At 40.2% G+C, this 24,223-nt stretch overlaps 1 protein-coding gene and 1 long non-coding RNA gene across 3 annotated transcripts in view; one reads left to right on the forward strand and one right to left on the reverse strand.

Annotated features, from left to right (window-relative positions):
* hpse2 (heparanase 2) overlaps window positions 1-21,434 on the reverse strand; it is a 58,757-nt gene extending 37,323 nt beyond the window's left edge. The window contains exons 1-3 of the mRNA XM_088421904.1: window positions 21,163-21,434; window positions 19,897-20,051; window positions 18,900-19,061 (exon numbers count right to left, since the gene is read on the reverse strand). Coding sequence (XP_088278030.1) covers window positions 18,900-19,061; window positions 19,897-20,051; window positions 21,163-21,434 — 589 coding nt within the window. The remainder of the gene's footprint in view (window positions 1-18,899; window positions 19,062-19,896; window positions 20,052-21,162) is intronic.
* LOC148420453 (uncharacterized) lies at window positions 13,806-18,281 on the forward strand. Of its 2 annotated transcripts, XR_015866438.1 has the most exons (5): window positions 13,806-14,026; window positions 15,211-15,361; window positions 15,445-15,547; window positions 15,689-15,831; window positions 17,756-18,281. It is a non-coding gene; the product is annotated as an uncharacterized LOC148420453 (long non-coding RNA). The 2 variants fall into 2 exon arrangements; XR_015866437.1 differs by lacking the exon at window positions 13,806-14,026 and having other exon boundaries at window positions 14,461-15,361.
* Window positions 21,435-24,223: the final 2,789 nt, after the last annotated feature.

Genomic DNA, 24,223 nt, shown 5'->3' on the forward strand with positions numbered 1-24,223 from the left:
GAAAACAATGCTGGAGCACTCCACCCTCACTTGGGGCCAAGATGAAAGTGCTCCCATGCACACTCGAGATCCCTCAAGCTACAAATATGTGATCTTGGTCAGACAAGAGTAAGTTTGTCCATATGTGCACGGCCATTCTCCATATGTACAGCTGGCTATTTGAGTTTGTGAGCTGATAAAGTTGACAAATACTTGACGGGGTGATATATGGTAAAGGTGAAGTGAATCACTTCTTGAGGCAAGAGTGATACAGATGATGAATTGTTCCACAAACACAGACCCAAGCACTTAATCCAGCTAACATAAAGCTGCCATTTCTTACACTGGGAGTAACAAATGAGACTCAATTACATTCAGTAACATCATTAATCATGAGCTTTCTTTGAAATCGGTGGCCAAACTATTATTGCACATTCCTGTCACACAATAAAGGCTTGTCTGAGACCATGTGATCTTCCCCCTTGGTGGCAAAGTTCTCCAACAACTGCTGAAGACTTGAAGATGCAGGACAAACCCAGAAAGCTGCATAAATGCATGTGTGTGTATGTGTGTGTGTGTGCGTGTTTGTGTGTGTGTGTGTGTGTGTGTGTGTGTGTGTGTGTGTGTGTGTGTGTGTGTGTGTGTGTGTGTGTGGCGTTCCTTTTGCTTGCAGCGGAGACTAGGGTCTGGATCATGTCATGCTGTCTATCTGATAGAAAAGCCAGTCGCGTGAAGCAGGGGATACAGATGCAGTAGTCATTACTACTGCTCTGCAAATTCGCTCAAACACTGAGGTAAAGGATTGGCCTTGTTGCACTAACAAAAGTAGACAAGCACAAACACAACCATTGTAATGCGCAAATGGTTCAATGCCAACCTTAGGACCGGTCTTTGCCATCATAATTTATCAAAGAAGTGGACAACAATGTACTTATAAGGCTTCAAATTGAACTTGGTCCTCAATATAATAGTAACGTGGGTACAAACAGAGAGAAGGGTGAATATCCACCATGTCTCTTAAAATCATGGGTGTTCCTTTCGATAACTTTATGTCACTGTACATTTATCCTCCTGACCGACAATTTACACATTCAAACGACAGGGGTAGATAGGAAGGATAAAATCATTCAGTCATTCATTCAAACCATGTACCCTATCTCAATTGATCTGTCTTGGCTACAGGAAGTATGAGTCATGACAAAAATGGACAGATTTAATGCAAACCCAAATGACAAATTGTGTATGTCCATACGTTAGCCCTGGAGTATATAGCTGGGAATTCAGCAATAATCCTTTTTCCACATACTTTAAATTTTGTACACATCCTCTGCGTTTATTCACCTGCTCACAATAACCGGAGCAGCAGACAGTTCAAGGCCGAGAAATACATCGACGCGCTGCAGCAACTCCCTACTCACCCAAGCTGGCTCCTCTCCTCTTTTCTCTTTCCCAAGCTCAAGCGGATCATAATCATCATCCTTTTGAAGACACGGACAACATCAAGATGGCCATGGCATGGAGCTGTGGAGGATCATGGAAGAATCCTTTGAGGAGCATATGAAGGTGTGGCAGAGAAACTGGGCTTAAGACTCCAGGGCATTGAATCAAAGGGGGATTTTTGCCGGACTTGGATTTGAAACATAATTTGTGAGACCAGACAGTCAATGAACTTTTAGGCTTTTACCACTCTGACGTACCGTATGTGTGAAGTTAGGGGGTAAATGATGTATTAGTGGAACAGGAAAAATTGTCCCTATTGGAAATGGTCAGACATGACAAATACCCCCACATTAGCTAAATCAGCAGCAGCAGCTGTAACAAAAAAAAGCCAAGCCCTGACAGAAAACCAGGAAATCTATCAAAACCATACAATCTGATGCTTCATTTGCTATGGCCAACGCCACGCTAATACACTGCTACAGCTGTTGCATCAAAAGCTGTTAGATGCAGTCTATCACATTATATTAACTTGACACTGTATGTTAAGAAATGCAGGGAGGGAAAAATGTGCTTCCAATATGCTGTAGTTCCATATGAGTCCACAAGCATATTTCCAACAGCATGGACTCTTCCTTCGTACGGCAAGACTCCATTCTAGTCAAGCCAATCTTGTCAAACTACCCTATATATTAAAAGAACACAAATTATGAGGTCGGCATATGTTTTCCATTTATCTTACAGCGGTCTAGTGTGAGTGTGTTTTTAAGTAAGAGTATCAGAGCAATATAGCCTTGATTTGTAAATTTACTGTGACTTTACTTGAGCTTGTTCTTCATCTGTGTGCCCAGCGTGAGACGATGCAGGACGTATGACCTAGACAGTGTGGTATGTTAACATACATTTGACATTTAAATCAAACACAGGGACTTGGGAAATATAGAATGGGCTGCCTTTCACTGATTTGTGCTCAAGTGGAATGAGAACCACTTGCTGCTCTTTATGGTTTTGATCCCGATTAACCTAGTTCAGTTTTTTTATACATATTTGAAAAGGTTGCGGCTTGGTATTGGGTAGAGATAAAGACATACTGTATAACTCTAGCATGGTGCAATTTTGCTACTTTGGCGGTCAAAGGGTTAAAGGAGTAAATACTAACATCAGTGTATGGCGAGTTTAGAGAAAACAACAATAAATAATTTGATGATGCTGCACCAGTCTATTAACAGAATTAAATAATTCAAAAGAGTATGTAGGCAGCATAATTTATGCCAGAAACTGCAATGCGACAAATGAAGAAATCAGTATTAAGGCCACAATTAAAATAAACAGTAATATTTGCATAGCAATCTTAATCAAGCAATTTATTATCATTGATTAAAATAAATAAATAAACAATGAAACATTTCCATTAACTGTGATTAATTTTTCTACAACTATTTTCTATGACGTTTGACACAAATATTTATAGTAGTTGAGTAAAATCTCAGACATAACAATCAAAAAGAACTATCCAAGGGAGGAAGATTTTCCTGAATTTCCTTAGAAAAGCATCAAAATGAACCATGCTCAAATAGCAGAACAATAGAAAGAAAAAAGCCTGTTTAGTTGACATTTGCTACAATCAAGGCTCAGAAATTGTAGGTTTGGCTGACCGTGTGACTGACGAGGATGATGATGACCAGATCCCAAACAGGCCAGCAAAGCAAGGACATGTAAGATTATTCTTATTCTAAAACAATCATTAGCAACAGGGCTCTTGCCCAACTTTTTTCACACATTGAACTAGAGAATTCTTTCCCCATTAAGTTTAGTAATAGTTACGCCAAAATCTTTGACCACATCATATTCGCAGAGGTGTCAAGTGTCAACCTATACAATTTCACACCATATTTTCAAATATTTAAAAGTTTTTGCCACAGTATTAATTCAGTACTTTATGCTTGTATCAAAATCAAAACTTAACTCAAAATCGAAACTAGAAAGTGTAGTTAGTGTGTTCTTCGAGTTTGAAATATTACATATGAAGTGGCCCTCATTCATTTCGTTCATAAAAATAGTAACATCAAACAACAGGCAGGTGTTGGAAGAACACCATGGGGGGCACCTGCTTCAGCAGGGCCTCTCATAACTCTTTGCTCCCATGTCCCAGTTTTCTGGCAAGACATACGTAATGACAAAACTGGGACTTCGCCAAACACTTTGAACGATGTTGTGGCCAGATGTTCTTGAAGAAAGACATTGGGACGTGTTCCAACCATACACCTTAACAAGTAAAAATCTGAAGCGCCATGTGCTGCTCTTCATGGGGTTCTGAGGAGTTTCCTGACTTTCAAATGCATAACTAAAAACATTTAGACCAAGTCTTAAGTTTCCGTTTTACGTGTTTTCTGATCATTCATTTAAAGCATGCGTTTTACTATTGCATAATAACCAACCGCTTGATATTCAGAAAAACGGTGAAAGAAAAAAAACAATTGCCAATATGATGAAATGTGTCCAAATGCCAACTCAGTTGCATCACCTTCTAAAAACAACACCCAGATGTCTTTAAAGATGATTATCACCATCATGGTTTTATAAACTTTACTGCCAGCTAATCATGTACTTGAATGTGAGCATGGGCAGTGGGAGCATTGTAATCAAAAATGTCTGCCCCGCCACCCCCCCCCCCCAAAAAAAAAAAAAAAAAACAAAACAAAACAAAACAGGGGGAGGCATGCAAATTGCCTGGATTGTGTATAAACCACATCAGAAGTCGTTACGCAAAGACTACTTTTTTTCCCCAAAAATAGTTAATGCACATGACAGTCAGTGTAATTTTCAACTGTTAAGGGCAAATGGATGTTGGAGAAAGCATGGATCTTTTTGTGCAATGATCAACAAACTCCACATACTTTTCAGAGGTCATTTTCACACCTTTGGGGGCTGACCAGTTGATTGCTCGTGATTCTGACCAAAACCAAGACTCAGTCGCCACCTTCCTCCTAATCATTCAAATTCAAGAGATGCATAATGGGCTATGCTTAAATAAAAGGGCACTCGAACAAACTGTAATGTACATAACAAGTACCGTATTTTCCGCACTATAAGGCGCACATTAAAACCTTAATTTTTTTTAAACGCGCATGGTGCGTCTTATAATCAGGTGCACCTTATATATGGATCAATATTGAGATTGGGATTCGTAGATGAAGAATGAACTGATAAAGTACGTTTTACCTATTTCTTTTGTGTGTTTACAGTTGAGAGTTGGTCATATTGACATTGAGCTTAGATGCTATTGAGAGTTTAGAGTTATTATTGGAGATATTATTGTTATTACTTTGAGTATTGAAATATTATGATTGAAAAAGTTTTAAAATACGTCATTGATTGATGGTGCGACTTATAATCTGGTGCACCTTATATGTGGAAAAAGTTTTAAAATTTGTCATTAATTGAGGGTGCGCCTTATAATCCGGTGTGCCTTATAGTGCGGAAAATATGGTAATATATTATTCAGATTCATATTGATCAGTTGGAAGACGAGGGTTAAAACTTTTTACAGTACATGACAACTGAGTGTGACATCACTTTCAATAGGAGTTGGCTGAGTTGGTTTTCTAGTTTCTGTAAGTCTTTTATTTGGACTTAAAACGTGGCTCATCTATCAATGCAGATCCAGACGAGCATTTGCAAGCGGAGCATTCTGGCTGCACCAGACCCAATGTTTGTCTACTTTGCCAGGGAAGTGGACCGAGCCTAGTAAATTAAAGTCAAACATCTGCTCTTACTTAGAGGTGTCAACTTGAGCTACTCACAGTGAAAGGTTTTGCTTGCATCTTTCACTTCGTGGGCCACTGCAAGCAGCGTTCCCTTTGGGAATGCGTGTCATCAGAATCTACCGCTGAAACTGAAACTTTGATTCCGCCTTTTCTATTTTGTTCCTCAGTTCTCTGACCGAGACGAATTTTATTACACTCTCATTGGAATATATGATTCCAAGGCGTTTCATCTCGCAATCTGTCAGATGATGATACTTCTGAACCCGTTCAATATTTGAGGACCTTGTCACATTTATGAACCTTACCATGACACTTCCCTAAAATGACAAAATATCTTGGACAACTTGAATACCAAACAAAGATGCATTTGGCAGAGGTTACACTAAACAATTTGGTAACTTTCATAAATCCCCTAAGTACAATCTAACTAAACAAAAAACAAAAACAAAGAAACAACAAAACAATAACATGATCTGTTGTTGATCTTGGTAACATGAAAAGCAAATATTTAGTTCACCTTTATGAATTTGTTCTTTTTTTGAATGTAAAATTCAACTCCCACAGAAATATAATTTTGTATTCAAAGTTTACCCTCATAACCAATAATGCTTTTTCAAATAAAAAAATAAAAAAATAAATATTAGGGAGTTTGGTTCCTCTCTAAGGGGTTTTGGATCAGATAGATCAGATAGTTCTGCTTGCTCTGAGGCCCCAGAGGTCCCTCAGTGCGCCGTCACCTTATTGTGGAGGAGGGGTTTGCGTTTCTCAATCATCCTAGGAGCTTAGTTGTCTGCGTCCTTATGCCCCTGGTAGGGTCACACATAGCAAACAGGTCCTGGATGTGGGACCAGACTAATCACAGCCCATAGACGCTTAATGAAGAATAACAGAATTGGATCTGATTTTCCCTTGCCCGGATGTGGGTCACCGGGGCCCACCTCTGGAGCCAGGCCTGTAGGTAGGGCTCACTGGTGAGCGCCTGGTGGTTGGGCCTGCAAAAATCAGGTTGGCCGGTCTCGGCCCGAAGCGGTAACGTGGGTTACCCTTCCCATGTGCGGTGTGAGTTGTGAGGCGGTGCGGTGTGAGTTGTGAGACGGCCAAAGGCGGGGACTTTGGCGCTCTGAGCCTCGGTTGAGAAGGCAAGGTCCTGGGACATGGAATGTGACTACTCAAGCAAAAAAGGAGCCTGTGCTTGTGTGTGAGGTGGAGAATTCCGACTAGATGTACACAGACTCACCTCTACGCACAGTTTGGGCTCTGGTACCAGTCCTCTTGAGAGGGGTTGGACTCTCTTCCACTCTGGAGTTGCCCGCGGCAAGAGTTGCAGAGCAGGTGTGGGCATACTTATTGCCCCCCAGCTCAGCGCCTGTACAATGAGGTTTACCCCCATTGGACGAGAGGTTAGCATCCCTCCGCCTTTGGGTGGGGGGACGGGTCATGACTGTGATTTGTGCTTATGCACCCTTACGCACCCTTTTTGGAGTCCTTGAAGGGTGTGTTGGAGAACACTCCCTCCGAGGACTCCTTCATTCTACTGGGGGACTTCAATGCTCTTGTGGGCAATGACAGAGAGATCTGGAGGGGTGTGATTGGGAGTAACCGCCCCCTCACTCTGAACCCAAGCAGTGCTTTCTCATTGGACTTCTCTGCTTGTCACTGATTGTCAATAACAAACACCATGTGCAAACATAGGGGTGTCTATAGTGTATGTGCACTTAGCAGCAGGACACCCTAGGCCACTGTTTGTTGATTGACTGTTGTGGTCCTGTCATCGGATTTGCAGCTGCATGTTTTGGACATTCAGGTGAAGAGAGGGGCGGCACTGTCAACTGGTCACCACCTGTTGATATGTTGGCTTCGATGGTGCGGAGGATGTCGGTCAGACCTGGCAGACCCAAATGTATTGTGTAGGTCTGCTGGGATTTTCAGGTGGTTGGTGCCAGTCATGGCGGAAATCCCCAAATCGTAAGGGATGCCATCAATCTGAAGAAAGAGTCTTATCTGGCCTTTTTAGCCCGTGGAACACTGTGGGCAGCTGACATGTAACAGCTGGCCAAGCCGAGTGCGACTTCAGTGGTCGCTGAGGCAAAAACTCAGGTGTGGACGAGTTTTGTGAGGCCATGGAAAGCGACTTCTGGATGGCTTGGAAGCAAATCTGGTACACCATCTGGCCTCTCAGGAGGGGGAAGCAGTGCACAATTTACACTGTGTACAGTGGAAATGGGGCGCTGCTGATCTGTAATTGGGACATCGTTAGCTGGTGGGCAGAATACTTCAAAGAACTCCTCAATTCCACCAGAATGTCTTTCTCTGGGGAAACAGAGTCTGGAAGCTCAAAGTTGTGCTCTTCTATCTCTGCTGCTGAAGTCACCGAGGTGGTCTCAAAACGTCTTGGGGGCAAGGCCTCAGGGATAGATGAGATCCGCCCAGAGTTCCTAAAGACTCTGGATATTGAAGGGCTGTCCTGGTTGACACGCCTCTACAACACTGCATGGACATCGGGGACAGGGCTTCTGGACTGGCAGACTGGGCTGGTGGATGATATGTTCCAACTATCGGGGGATCACACTCTTCAGCCTCCTTGGTAAGGTCCTTCGGGAAGTCGAACTTCAGATTCAGGAGGGGCAGTGTGGTTTTCATTCTGGCCGTGGAATGATGGACCCTCGGCATGGTCCTCAAGTGTGCATGGGAGTTTGCCCTATCAGTCGACATGTGATTTGTGGACTTGGAGAAGACACCATGTCCCTCTGAGAGCTCTGTGGGTGGATGCTTTGGGAGTATGGAGTGCCGGACGCCGTGAAATGGGCTGTTTGGTCCCTGTACGTCAGAGTTTGTTCTACAATGCCAGCAGTAAGTCAAATCAGTTTCCGGTGAGGGTTGGACGCCGCCAAGGCTGCCCTTTGTCACCAATTCTGTTCATTACTTTTATGGAATTTGTAGCTGCAGCGGACGCGTTGCGACGGTGCGGGTTGGGAGCCTCAGCATTGAATCTCTGCTGTTTACGGATGAGGTGGTGCTGTTGGCTTCCTCAGGCTGTGACTTCCAACTTTCACTGGGGCGGTTTGCAGCTGAGTGTCAATCGGCAGAGATGAAGATCAGCACCTCCAAATCTGAGACCATGATCCTCAGTTGGAAAAGGGTTGCAGTATCCTCTCCGGGTCACGAATGAGATCCTGACCAAAGTGGAGGAGTTCAAGTATCTTAGGGTGTTCACGAGTGGGGAAAGGATGGAATGGGAAATTAGCAGTCAGATCGGTGCATCACGGCCGAAAGGCGAAGCTTTCAGTTTTCTGGTCAATCTACGTTCCTGCCCCCACCTATGGTCACAAACTGTGGGTCAAGACTGAAAGAACCAGATCCCGGATACAAGTGGCCAAAATGTCTCCTCCCCATTGTTTCCAGGCGATCCCTTGGAGATAAGGGTTGAAGCTCGGTCATTCAAGAGGGACTTAGTGTCGAGCCGCTACTGTTCCGCATTGAGAGGTGCCAGTTGAGGTGGCTCAGGCATCTCGTTAAGACACCTCCTGAACGCATAACCTCGGGAGGTGTTCCGGGCATGTCCAACTGGGAGGAGGCCCATGGGACAACCCAGGACGCGCTGGAGAAAATATGTCTCTTGGCTGGCCTGGGGATCCTCTCGGAGGGGCTGGACAAAGTGGCTGGGGAGAGAGAAGTCTTGGACTTCCTTGCTCAAGCTGCTGCCCCCACTACCCAACCCCAGATAAAGTGGTAGTTAATGGATAAATGCATGGAATGTTACCCTCATCACAGACCATGTGTTTTCAAATTTCTCTCCCTAATTACGATTTTAGGTTGACTGATCAGATTGAATGCTGGGTGTTGCACTTTTGCAAGATCATTGGTTAAATTATGTGATTCAAGGAGCAGAATCATCTTTGTTTGTCATGTACACACAAGCATAAAGAAATATCTGGATTCAACCCATCAAAGTAGGGAATAGAGCAAACACACACAGTTAGCAGCACCAACTGGAGCCAGGAGGCAGGTGCCTTGCTCAAGGACAAGAATGTCGGAGGGTGGATGATCCATTGGCTTATCCCATTTAACAAAATTGTTTATGCTCACTTTCTTTGAATCAGTCGGTGACTTGAACCAGGGTGCCTACAATCTTTCTCGACTGCTTTGCCTTTTCTCCAGTTTCATTTTTTTCCTTTCTCTTCTTTTTATTTTTTTTCTCCCTGGGAGTGGAAAGCTGGCTGTGAATCTCCTACCCAGCAGGACACCACGGAGTGATAGATGGCCTCTGAGAAGTTCTAACAATCCAACCAGCCATATGCTCCGAGTGAAGACAAGACGATTAAAGAGGAGAATACACAAGTGGCCTGACAAGAAACAAGCCAAACTCTTGTGCAAGCAGCATTTTCTGGAGTTTACTGAAATATATGGACTTCGTTTTGGCAGGACCAACATTCCTTATTCCAAATGTAATTTAAAAAAAAAAAAAAAAGCAAAAGTAACAGAGATACATCTCATGGATAAATTCGAGAGCATATAATAAGAAATTAAACCAGTAATTTTGCATTTTGAGCAGATTTTTTTTCATCATAATAATGATAATAATGATTAAAAAGTAATTCACTTTCAGTTGAATTACCTATTACACATATGTACCATGTCAATGATCCCACATATGAGTCAGTGCTCAGTGAATGCGTTGATTGACTCCTCAAGAACAACATGTTCATAAGGTTAAAAAGACATCAAAAAAGGGAGATCAGCCCAAACACAGGGACATTTAATACCTCACCTATAGATTGCTAAAACGTGACATGAAGATCCTTAAAATCAGACCATTAGGTAAATTCATAAATTAATGATGAAAGCTAAGATTATTAAAAAAAAAAAAACAAACAAAAAAACGAAAGCCTGTGAATCGCTTCTAATGAAGGTGTCATGATACACTAAGAACTTCATCTGGACACACACACCTACAAACACAAACATGAAGTAACCAAATTCTTGTCAGGAAAAAAATGTCTAAGCCTACACTGAAAACTGTCTTGTTGCATTTAAGCACAAGAAATCTGACACAAAATGTGTTTTTGGAAGACAAATGTGGTGTACGAGCGTCAGGCCAAACAAGGCTTTCAAACATCCCATGCATCACACCATTAAAATGGCATTTGTTTGCAGGTGGCCGGGCACTTGTCTGAGAGCATATTGCAAACACATGGAATTACATATTGTTTCCCTCTGTGATTCAAACACTGTAGGTATTCTTCCAAAAACGAAAAATCCATCACATCTGGACCTGCGCAGGCCATGTGGACAGGGTAAACAAAACATGAACTAATCACCATTTTGACATGCTAAACTTACATCACATCTAATACAGTGTAACAATGATCGAACAAAATCTCAAGAAGATTGGTCGACTTCCAGTTACTTCCAAAAAAACCCACACTCGTAGGAATAAATCAAGTCAAGGCATCACCATTAATAACCCATCAGAAAACAACCCAACAAGAGCATTCTGGTCATACATGGTGGGCATAGAGCACAGATGTCAAGCTCAAGGCCCGGAGGCCATATCTAGCCCGCAACATAATTTTATGTGGCCCGAGAAATGCTGTTTTGACTTGCTGGCTATAGCTAATGGATGGATGGATTTTTTGGCCCACACTAAGGTAACATTTATTCAGGATGCAGATGCAAATCTTAAAGGGATAGTGTGTAAGATTTAGACAGTTTTTTACCACGGATAGAAGGAGGTGCTGCAGGTGCTGCATTTAGCATTGTCCGTAGCTATAACAAACATGGCCGCCTCCAGAGAAGTGCCACCCCCCATGTCATAACATTTAATGATAACTAGACCTATGATAATATTTAAAGCATACTGTTTGTCATTAAGAACACATTCATTTGCAAGTTTTTTTAAAATTTACAATAATTTATTCTTAATAATTTTTCCTATTTAATGAAAGACGGTTTTAATCTGACAAACTGTCCCTTTAAAAGTGTACCAAAAATGGCGACTTAACATGGATATCCACTAAGATTAGGGAACATGGTTTGTGTTTTGTAAAAACAAAAATGATCCAAAAATAATGATCAGTCCATATGGCCCGAAGAGTTGCCATTTGATTCTGAAATCAGTATGTTCAAGCCTTTCACAGATGTTCAATGAATTCCCCTGATTTGTCCTCTTTTATTAATGTTTTTCCTTTTTTCAAAACATTCTTTATTGTTAACTTCAATTTTGTCACTGGATGATCCATTTCAGATATTGCACAATTGCCAAAGTTTGTGAAATATTACACTATTTCTTTTTACTCAACTAAGGGAAAGCAAAGCCTGAAATGAAAAAAAAACTATTCATAAGCATGACTGATTTTATATCAAATCTAAAATGTGGTAAAAGCAGTGTTTTGAGTGCCAATACATTTCTCACATACCACACATTACGCAAACGGAAAGCTCAAAAACAACGATTTTAATGAAGTCTTGTTTCCCCTACGAAAGTTATACAGATGCTCAGCCCCATGCATTAATTAAAGCTTGACTTTCCTTCTTGACGTGTTCCTCTTCACTTGAGTCCAGCAGCTCATAGCAATCAGGCTTCTCTCATTGACGGCTGCACTTTTGTGTCAGTTCAAACAGCAAGCCTCTGGTTTTGGTGTCTGATGTCCTCTGCATAATGTTTATTTAAACCTAACAACTGATTAAAGTGCGTAAACATTCAAGTCACATGATACCATGGATGTGAGATCAGACTGGGAATGAGAGAAAAAGGAAAAAGGCTTCATGCTCATTAACATCTGCAAGGATATAAAGCCAACTATTGACTCATCCAAGAAGATTTGCTCTTTCATTTAAAGCCTATAACTAGCATAGTAATAAAGTTTAATACTCATTGGACGCGCCACATATTGAGTGCAAAATTTTCTGACTGCCTTGCGGATAATTTTGCTCGTCTTTGGTCTACAGGACGTGAAATCTATCCATTATCAGAGAATGTCCATTTTAGAAACAGGTGTTGTAGATTTTTTTTTCGAATGTTGAGAACTGGTGAATTGCCAACAGTGCACTTCCCTGACAATTCAAATTGTAGTCAGACATGTATTGATTTCATTTATTTCTCATGCATCCCAAACAAAATCCATGCACTCTTACAAAAAATTATTGAAAATGGCGTTGTTGTCTACTTTCCAAGTGTCTAGAAAATGCATTTTCAATTTCTATCACTTTTCATGCTTTTCATGACTATTCGCAACATTTCTCAGTCTACATATTTTTATCCACAGCGAGTCTTGAATCTGTGCTCCTTAGTCCTCACAGAGTGTTCCATTAGTCTGGTTGCCAAGGGGCAATACTGTAAGTGGGGCCGTAAATGTTTTTGTCAGCATTTTAATGGAATGTTGGTTGAGAATAATGTGTAATTCATAAAAAGGACAATCTACTCACTTCTGACACTTCCAATGATCTAGCTGTGTGTGTAGTCTTGTGAAGTCATACTGGTGGGCTCTTTCATTACACCACTCACCAAAATGTATTCATGTAAGTCAGACAGGTGGCCATGATGTCCACATTAAAATAAAAGTCTTATCTACATGATATCTACACAATATTTTAGCAAAAAATATTCATGTTCAGATTAATGTCTGCTTGTTTAACCCCTGGGCGAAATTTAGACCCAACTCGGGCTTTTAGATGTTTTTGATGTGTGACATCAAAGGAAAACCATACAAAAAAAAACAAAAAAACACTGGGCTACTACAATATTGCATTGATTCTCTAAACATGTTGACTTCAATATGCCATCCTGCCATCCCTTGTAAATGCTTGCAAATGGGTGGTCGGGAGGTACATCCTGCAGATGTCAAATTTAGCCCATGTCGGGGTCATTTACTGCCTTTAAAAATTGAAAATATTGTCAATTTTTGACATATTGAAAACCTGATGTTTTATCGTGCATTTCCCCTGATTTTTTTATATTCCTTTCAACGGCAACTCACGAACCGGGTGCCGTCGAAATTTTTGTGTTGGGAATCCAAAACCACGGAGGGGCGCTAGCGGACAACTTAGGACATTTGCAAGCCTTTCAATGACTTCATTGAGTGGCTTAGCCTGACTCTTATTATGCAAAGTTCTTGCTTTGCATTGTGGGACTTGCAATTGACAAAAGGCTTCGATCCAAGAACTAAACGTTGCAGGTAGCCATGGGACAATAACCAGATTGGCAATAAATTGCGGTTTTGGAAATCATGGTTATTTAAAACTTGTCTGTCCAAGTCTGTTTTTTTTTTTTGCGTCATCTACTTTAACGGGTATCTGCAAATGTAGCTCTCATTGTGTATCATACGTAAGTCCTCCTCTGCTGCAGCAGCTCATTTTCTTTTTTTTTTTTTTTTTTTTTTGTAGGCTTTAGTACCACTATAATTTGGGCACTACAGCTAACTACCGCAGGTAAAGTGTATCGCTTAATAGTCATATGTGGATTCTGTCACTTCATGTTGACTATTTCCCCCCCACACATGCAATCACGTACTCGTGCTCTCTCGTCCTATGGCAAGCAAATGAGATCATACTGAAGCGGTCGGAGTTCGAGGCGGAGTCAGTGGAGATGACAATGATGTTTTTATTGATATTCCAACTCATATCTCGAAACCAGCAAGGCACACACACATCAAAGCAGTCAACTTGAAAGCATGCCCTCACTGCTCTTGTAATTCAGTCCCTTCGGACTAACTATTCCTCTGGAAGTCTTCTTCTCAACAACAGCTTTGTGGGTGAATGTATGCCCCAGCCACCTAGCACCAGCAAGCCTGTGACCCTTGTGAAGATAAGCAGCTCTCAAAGATGGATGTCTCCAACCTTGCCAAGTAATCTTGAATTACAATAACATTGACATTTTTCAATGCACTAACTGTTTTTGCCTACACCACAATGCATCACTATGCTGTGAAGCTAAGTTATAAAGGGGATTAAAATACACACACAAAAAAAAAACGTATCTTGTCTTCAAAGGTTTACAATACAGTACAGATAATTTGTATTGGTTTTAGGCTTAAACCAATTGGATGTGTAATGAGCGTAATGAGCTACAGTTAGAATGATGGTGGTGGTGAGCGTATGTATATATATATATATATATATATATATATATATATATATATATATATATATATATATATATATATATATATATATATATATATATATATATATATATATATATATATATATATGTTCACTGAACTTTTTGAGGGATTGAAAGTAAAAATACTGTATATTTATATACAGTATATTTATTTATATATATAATTATATATTCTCTATCATGAAAAGTCAACCTTTTGGAGTTTTAACAATGTTAAAATGTAAATTTTTCACCCTAAACACCCACATGGTGTTATTTTCATTGTCTGAAACATTTCTAAGCATTTCTTGCTTATCATGCATTCTCCCTATTATGACAACTGAAGAATTTCTTATCTCCACCACATTGCCTTTGTACTCTATGTGCAAGAGTAAATACAGGCCAAGCTTTGCCACATCTTTTAGTTTAGTTTTAGTTCCGTAATTGAGGAGGAGACAAGATTTTGCACTGACTCGCCCAAGTAAACAGTAATGTTTCATTTAGTAATTACAACATTTAAAGGAACAATGTGTAAGATTTAGAACTGGTTTTTATTACGGACAGCAGGAGGTGCTGCATTTAATATTGTCCGTAGCTATAACAGACACGCCGAAGAAGCGCCACCCCCCATGTAATATAATGATAACTAGACCGAGGACTATATTTAAAAGATGCTGTTGGTCATTAAGAACATATTTATTTGCAAGTTTTTGAGTTTTACAATTATTTAATTTATTCCTTTTTATTTATTCCTTGAAATGAATGAAAATCTTGCACATTTTCCCTTCAAGCCGAAGTGGTGAAAATGTGCTTTTGAGCACACCACCAGACAATATGAATACGGGGTTCCCACAAGGACTGATTTGATAGTAGGAACAGGTGTTAATGAGAGGTGTGTATTGAGGTTTTTTTGCATTTTAACATCAGTAAAACACCTTTTTTGGCTCCTTCATTCACTTGGCTGAGGTAAGCTCGAGGGACTCACGAGCTTCGTTAGGATGAGTGGCCAAGATGATAATGGTGTTTTGTGGACGGCCGAAATTGGACGATGTCATGAAGGAGGTGAGGCGGCCACACGGTAAGAGATGCGGCCTCAAGGATTTTTACTTCCTGGTTAGGAATATCAGTACTATAAGAACTGGTCTAATGTCCTGCCTGCAGATTAGGGGGCAGAGCCACCGGCCGCACACCTGCAGCCCGTTGTCATCAGGGAACTTTTAGGTGCGGCTGAAGCAGAAGGACGTTGCCAAATTCAAATTCGAAAGTGAGTTTGAAATAGATTCAACAAGCTGTGTGCTGTGTCTGTAGAAGCAGGACTAAGCCTCAGCAGTATAATTATTCAAACAAGATTTTTATCAAAAATATATATTACATATAACATCCCTTCCCAAATATTGGCTCACAGGTCTGTGTGGTCATGGGAGATTTCCTTGAGGTGAAATAATGACGGACGACGAGAATAAAAGAACACAAAATCCCCGGATTCCTCAGGGTTATCTTTTGAGCCTTCAACACACTGACGGAGACTTCGAGTTGACTCGTTCACTGGTGAGTGAAAATAAGCACGAGGACTTCCACATGAAACAACAATATACAGCCCAACAATAACAAAATGTGTGGTAATTAGGGAAGAGGTGTGAAATGGGGGCTAGAAAAAAAGGTACCAAATAACGCTGACCCTGACCTTGTCTTGGCTCAGCCGATTTGCCCGGTGTGTGTGTGTGTGTGTGTGTGTGTGTGTGTGTGTGTGTGTGTGTGTGTGTGTGTGTGTGTGTGTGTGTGTGTGTGTGTGTGTAAGCTGTAGATATACCATTATTGATAGCTCTGCCTCTAACAAGCCTGGGTCAAAAGTCAAACAGTGGTGAGTGGAAATGAGATGGAGAAAGACTGTTAAAATGGACCTTTTAAAACACCACCTGCTAACTCACACTCTCTCTCTCACACACACACGCACACACACGCGCTCCCACAGAGGATCTAGGCTGATTGTTCCCAGGCCATTTTTTAAACACCTCCCTAAATCCCCCAACCCTTATTACTCTTTCCACTACAAAGATGCAAGGTCTTAACACTAAAGTCTGTTTACACAGAGTTAAGCTACATGTAATAATCTGAACTCGGAGCAAACAATTGTATATATATATATATATATATATATATATATATATATATATATATGTGTGTGTGTATACATATATATGTGTGTATATATATATATATATATATATATATATATATATATATACACACATTACAATCCTGTAGCACACGGTGTAGGTATTTCTGAACTATGTTGTCATTATTCATATATGAAGAACACTTCATATGTCCTATATATTTTTAGTCCATTTGAACAAAACAGTCCTCATAAGAGTTAGAATTGAAACCAGACTATGTAAATCACTGGAGTAGAAAACTATGACTCAAAAGTATGACTTTGGACATGAAATTTGGTTTCGCCTCGTTTTCTGTAATTGATCAAAGATTGTGTCAAGAGACAAGCACAATTCATTTCTTCCACAATCCATATTGAGCCTTTGAATGTAATTATTTTTACATTAAAATTGCAAGTGATTTATAGATTTCCCTTCACCGAGTAGCTGTTATTTGAACCCAGGAGTTCAGCGTTTCTTTTCCAAGTATTGTTTAGCTTGCAAAACACATTGGGAATACGCTCACTCTCCACACTTGGTCCTTTTGCACACTTTTAAGGACGGAAGCAACCAACACTGACTTTGAACGCCTGTCCTCCTATTCAGTAGATTCTGCCGTTTTGCATTGTTCACAGCCCACTGGCATTCATCATTCCAAGCATTTTGGTCTATTTCTCTTGGGGCAGATGTTCTTTTGTGGAGATCATTCTCTTCGTCACACACGTACGTACACTGTACTGTATAATCATTTGTCTGCCCTCTATCATGACCACTTTGTGTAAAGTTGCGAGCAATAAGAGCAGAGTCGGAATTGATCCATCTTTGTCCTTAACACAGAATCCAATCAATCATGTTCACGTTCACACAGCGTCCCACAATAAGATTATTGGATGAGTAATAATGTCAGCACAATTGTCTGGTCTGTGTAAAACCACAACAAATGCTTTATACAAAACACAGGAGAACTTGCTGATTGCTGTTAAAAATTGTGAAAGATAATGACATGAATATTATTTGATACAATGTCACCCCACTTGTTTCAGGTGTACTACCTACACAGGCAAAAAATTGCAGGGTCCGCTTTGTCAACCCTATATCTGGGCTGCTTTCAAGAATGCAGAATATTGTGATATTGGTGGCATTTGTTAAGGTTTTTGTCATTTGTTATCGTCACCTTTGCCATGCTAGTGTATTTATCACATTTGTTGTATACGGTCATTTATTTCCTGTTGTGACTGGTATTGACTGATTTGTTCCTGGACGTATCGGTTGCCATGCAGTTTTTATAGTTTTCAAGGTTGCTTAATTATGTCTTGTAGGATCTGACAGATTTCAAGCGCCTGGGGATCTTCTCGGAGGATTTGGACGAAGCGGCCTGCGAGAAGGAAGTCTGGAGCACCCCACCGGAAAATTGTCAAGTTGTCAGGACAAACTATCTTTTTGTTTCTTTTCAAGTCTGGTTTCCAAGTCTAGTTTTCGTGTCCAGTTTAACATCTAGTTTCAGATAGTCTACTACTTTTCTTGTCTATATAGAATTTTCTACTTTTCTTGGTCCAAATTCTGTTCCTCACATGACAGGAAGAAAAATGCAAAATTAGCAAATTTTGCAGTCTCGCTAATAGTTGGACAATAACAGAGCTTGTGCGTGTGACCCCAAGGAGCATGCCATTTTTTCAAGTCCTAAAATAGAGTGTAATTGCACATCCACCACAGTAGGTGACAGTGGACTTCTTTTAGTCAGAGTACATACAGGGAGTGGTAGAACGGTTTATTTTGCAGTGAGCATGTACACACAAAACATAGACGATATGTGTGCTTAAAAATACACTTTGATTGATTGTGAAATGAGAATTGTTGGTTATTCAGAGTACTGCAAAATAGTTATCAGCAGTGCACTGTGAATGTGTGTGAATGAAGATTGTGTGCCTTTTACATTGTTCAAGTGACACACATGAAAAAATGGGTGTTAAGTCATAAGAATTTCATGACGCACAAATGAAGCTCAGTCCCCAAACCCTTTTTTTTTTTTCAAAAAAAGGAAAGTTTCTCTTACAAAAACAACAACACACATGTTCATGAATAATTCCGTGGACTGCAGTCATTTCCGTAGACAAATTTATCATCTCGCGCTGTTCCGAGAATCCACTGCAGTCGATCGTAAAAACAGACAAAGTCAGCCCACCCCAGAACGGTGGGTCTCAGCGTTCTGTGGTCAACTTGAGTTAACTCTAACCAGCGTAAATGTCAGTATGTGTACACCAGCCTGAGCTGAAACACCCCAGCATCCATCCCCACATTCCTCCTCTTCAATTTGCATTTGTCATTCTGAAAGCTGACCATTTACATTGGCACGCATCGGAGCTCTTGGTGTGTGTGTATACATCGAGGTCCAAAATGTGTTAAGGAATGTTTTTGTCTCAAAGTCAGCATACTTTACATTTGTTTGAGAGTGGGATATCCTACCTGTTATTGTTACGTTGCTGTAGATGTTGGACAATTGCTCCTTGAGCAGGACGAGATGCGTGCTGGCTGCCTTCTCTCGTTGGAGCTGCAGCATCATATCTGGATGGCTTGCCACTTTGCAACCATTCTGCTTGTCCATTGCAATGTCACTGCGCACTATATCTGCCCCCACCCCCCCCAAAAAAAAGTAAATAAAATAAAAAAGATGCAGCATTATGCAATATTATTATGCAATTCAAGAAACACACAAACCACAGAGGAACTGTCAGCAAAATAGGAAAGCATTTAACCCATGAGCCCATGAAGTGCATATTTTTCACTACTACCGGAAAACTTTTTAAAAACAGAAATGATTTCCCACTGACTGCTTCAATGCCACTCACCCTGACAAGTGTCGTGTATGAGCGGTTGCTGAACCCAGCTGACGGAACTGTTTTGCCAGCCTATCACGATTAATTGTAATCAATGCGCTAACATGCGCGTTTTTGGAATGTGAGGGCACATGCCAAAGCCACACTTAAAGGACCGGATTCAACCACCCCAAACTCCAAAATATGTGTCACATTTGCTATAACCCTGTCCCAACCTGGTCACCCTGTTTGCAAAACCCAATATCGTTATGTGAAATTGTAAGTCATTTTAAATATTTCTTATTCTTTTTCAAAGTACCTCGGTGGCAAATTAGTTGTCTTGCCATGTAAACTGTTAAAAGCCGTTTTTTCCCCCCACACAATGATTAACCATTAAAAATGAAGATACTTTTACGTTGCCTCCATTCCCTTCACTAAAGTACGTGGTTTAAACTTTTTTGTATGCAGTATATTTGCAGGGCGCTGTAAACTATTGATTAAAAAAATAACTGTTTTTATACAGTCCTTCAATATCACATTTCTTACTCATATCAAATAAGCCAAACTTCATAATATTATGCGCTAAAAAGTGACTTAGACGGGAGGAATTAATTACAGTTAGTTTATTTATTCATGTATTTATTCACCGTCGTCGTAGTTCTTCAGGTAATAGTCCGGTCCGGGCCCTCTGTATTTAGCGAGGTTCTTCTGGTTGTTGAACTGCAGAAAATCGGTCCGCTTGCCGCCAAAGCGGAGGAAGGCTGGAGCCAGGCCTCTGGCTAAGGTCACAAGACGCTTGGAGCTGTGGACACACGTCAGTTAGAAATCCTTCCGGGTTCAGGTTAAAAAAAAAAAGTATATATTTAAAAAATAATAATATTTTTTTGTTTGTTTATGTTCGTTTGTTTTGCAAAGTTATAATTTGCTCCGGTTCGTTTGACGTAGTTTACACACTGAACGCAGACTGATGCAAATTAACAAAGTAAATCACATATATTTTTTAAGATCATAATTTCATTTGCCCTGACTGTAATTATAAGAATTTATTTGTATCTTTAAAGTAATTATTATTTTTTTGCTTTTTTTATTTTTACTACATTTTTTTTTTTTTTACGCAAGCATAAAAACGTGCAATATTTGTGTCGGTTGTATTAACTATATATATATATATATATATATATATATATATATATATATATATATATATATATATATATATAATTATGCTATAGTAAATTGTATATTTCTTTTTTTCTTTTCCCCGTATCAAATGTGTCAGATCAGAGAGATCAGAGCATTTTTTTCCAGAGCCATTGATCCGTTATTGTAGAATTGTCTATTGCCAAAAATGCGACCACTTAATAGTATTCATACTTGTTTAATTTTTATGTTTTTGATATAAAGACTACACTGTTACTGATCGCATTGTTTATACGAGGGTTTATTGGCGGTGTAAAGCGCATGCAAACATGGGTGTAGCCATTATATATATACTTGTCCAACTTCTTTGATACGATTAGACTTTATGTCAGTTTGTTATCTCTTACATAAGTCATTTTATAGTAGTAGCTACCAGTGAAGTAGAACACGGAGGAGGATTTCTTAACGCTACACATCACACTCCTTTTATGGAAACGCAGAAGTGTTTGATTGTCTGATGTTGACTTTTTCAAGTTCAAAATAAACATTATATTAAGTTGCGAATGCTCTGCATAGAGTGACATAACTGTAAAAATGGGAAGGGGGGATTCATAGTTTAATCCTGGAAGATTTTCTCCAAAATACTGGAAAAGTCTTTTTGGAAAGGCAATGCAAATGCAATAAAATTTGCAAAATTTGCTGTTTTCACTTTCCTCGACACAGAGACCATTCGAACCTGTAATGGAAAAAATAAATTCAACAACAGGTAGTACCTGAGGAAGACCAGCCAACCGTCACTGATAATGGATGGATCCAGCTGGAGGGAGAGAAAGTTCTCGTTCAGCACTTGGGTGGGACTGCGGGTGTTGACGTCCAGCAGAACCAGAGTCCTTCCCAGGAAGCCCGTCCGAGTCCGAGTCCCGCCGGGTGCCGCTCTCTGGTGCGTCGGGAAGGAGGACGAGGAGTAAGAGGAAAAGCTGGAGATGACTGGCAGCACTAAAGATGCAAGCCACATGCAGAACGACAGTGGATATTCTCTCCTCATCTTGGAACAAGCTTGGAACCTCGTGTGACTGCACACCAAAGTGGAGATTGGTCACCTTTTTCCCCCCACGATCTGTCTTCCTGACCCCAACTCGATCAAACACCCCCTGACTCCCGCCCCTCTGAGTCACTTTTGGGAGCCGCGCTCCACCGCGCATGCGCACACAGGCGGCACTTTTGTGAGAGGTTTGCAGAGTGGGGAGGTGGAAAGGAGGTCACTGTCCTTCCTTTCATCCCCACCCATGCACCCACCCTTATAGACCACATCTAGGAACTGCACCCGGGGGTGGGACATCGTTTGGGAGATTCATTTCTGACTTTTTATTTTGCGTTTACTCCCATTTCTGAAAAAGAATTATGGTTCCAAACAAACAAACAAATAGGCTACAAACTGTGCTTAAAGAAGAAATCATCGCAACAGGTAACGAACAAATGAAGGCGGCAGGTGCACAGATATTTACGGCGTCAGGTGTATGCCCCCCCCCCCCCACACACACACACACACACTGTCACCCAAAGTGATTCACACAGTGAAAGGAAAAGGTCGACTCGAGCCTTGAACCATGGGTATATTCGTTTCTATTGGTAAGACCAGCGGTTCTCACAGTGGGGTCCGCGGACCCCCGGTTGTCCATGGCCGGACTGCAGGGGGTCCGTGACATAATTCGGGTTATTAATTAAAATATATTATAGTTGTATTTAAAATCTTTTAACAATTCAATAAATTTAAATTTTTCATATAGACCCACATAATACACGCCATCATCAAAGAGCTTGATTATTTAGTCACTATATATTCGGCAGCAACCTGTTTAAGATAAATTGACCCAGCTTGTTCTGAGGAGGCGTGCAATTTTTATTTTGTAAACTCCAGTATAGCTGAAAAATATCAATATTAATTGTTCAATTGACTATATCTGTAAATTAGGACATTTATGCTTGGCTTATATATATTTTTTGTTTTGTTTTGCTTTGTTTTTGCAAATATTTGCAATGGGCGTCCGTAGAAATTTGGTTACCAAAAAGGGGTGCTGTAATGATAAAAGTTTGAGAACCCCTGGGAAGACATTCAGGCAAGCAAAAGAATGAATACATGTAAATCACGAGCGAGGGGCACGATTCTCATGCGGTCAAATACATTTGAGAAGAACTAATCATTTTTTTTCCGTCGCAAGGGAGCGAGGTGCTGCCCGGAACACCTCAATCTTGGAGTCTATTGTCTGATACCTCAAAAATGTAATATAGTCAGGAAGTTGCTACTCCAGTTTCTGTTTGGGCTTATATTTATTTTCCTTTTAATTTTTAAACAAAAAACTCCTATTTAATTACACTGTTGTCCGTTTTAGCTCTAGCTCTGTATTCAATGTACGTTCATTGCCTTAAGGGTCCTGAGGCACATTTAATTTTATGTTTTACAATTATGTGATACAACATTTAAAAAAAGTAGTCACAATATTAATGTCTCTCTATTTTGAGTTTTAAAGGGCAAAATGCTGTTTTTGCATTATTTTTAGTGCACTAAGTTTGCGTGTGAGAAAGCGTGTGTGCGCGCACGTGCGCGCGCGCGTGTGTGTGGGTGTTTTCTTTCTAAAAGTTAACTTTCACAGAGTTATGCTGCGTGGCATATAGTTCAAGTCCACCACAAGAATGTGACAAAACAGTAAAACTGTCATTTAAGCAGAGCTCGGCACTTGGCACTTTTAGTGCACTTTTGCACTTTTGTTGTGTTCTTTTTGTACTTTAATTTGATGTTTTATTTTTCTTATTTTATTATACTCTTTTATTATATTTTTGTTTTGTTTTGGATTTTACTTTTGTTTACTTTGTTGTTCCTACATCATTATTTTACGTGGAATGTTTTATGATTGTGATTGAATACATCGATCGAGGAATAATCATGCACAGGCATGCCACAGCCTGTATTAGATGTACATTACGTTACCGTACACAATAGTACCATTATTTATCAAGTGATTACCGTAAATGAAATTGTAACGTCGACTCAAATAGAAGATGAGCCTATTGTATAACTATACGACTCAAATACATTACAATAAATTGTGAGTACACTGTCTGCAAAGCAAAGGAATAAATACACTTTTTTTGTGAAAAGAAGACTTAAGTTTTATAGTAAGTACAATTAAATATTCGTACTGTATTTCTTTTAAAGTTGATGAATTCACGTTAATAGTGTATTTACGTCACAGCACAACATATATGATCCCGATGAGATTTGGGTGCTCAGCCATGTGCGAGAGCAGAATACATGACACGCTCATAAATATGACGATAGCGTGCAGGGGGAGCACTGCCAAGCGTCTCCGCGGGCGGTCAGCGCAGCTTTTGGGGTCATGCACGCAAGCTCTCACATAAGAACGCCAAACTGCATGAGAAACAGGCCGAGTAAAGAACACTGCACCTAAAAAAAATGCACACTATAACTTTCCAGGCTGTAACCCGGTCTTCGAAGTTAAGATTTGAGCTTCACGCAAGAGCATTCTTCAAAAAAGGAAAATTGTGGCTAATGAATTGAGGTCTTATTCTTATATTTCAAATTACGCCAACTGGCGACATGAGTGGGATACCTAATTTAGTTTTACTTTCTCATTTGTAGTGATAACGTCATATTCAACATCTGGCTTCTCGGACATTCGCTCAATAAGCTCAAGCTTTGCTCACTTCTTCAAATAATGAATGCATTTAAAAATGAGACGAGGAGGAGTGATGCTATTCAAGAACAAAGGCCGTGAATAACAGCAACATGTTGTCACACTTGTAACAAAAAAAATG

The sequence above is a fragment of the Hippichthys cyanospilos genome, chromosome 8, assembly GCF_059441005.1.
Source record: "Hippichthys cyanospilos isolate Australia breed blue-spotted pipefish chromosome 8, RoL_Hcya_1.0, whole genome shotgun sequence".
NCBI classification, from domain to species: Eukaryota; Metazoa; Chordata; class Actinopteri; order Syngnathiformes; family Syngnathidae; genus Hippichthys; species Hippichthys cyanospilos.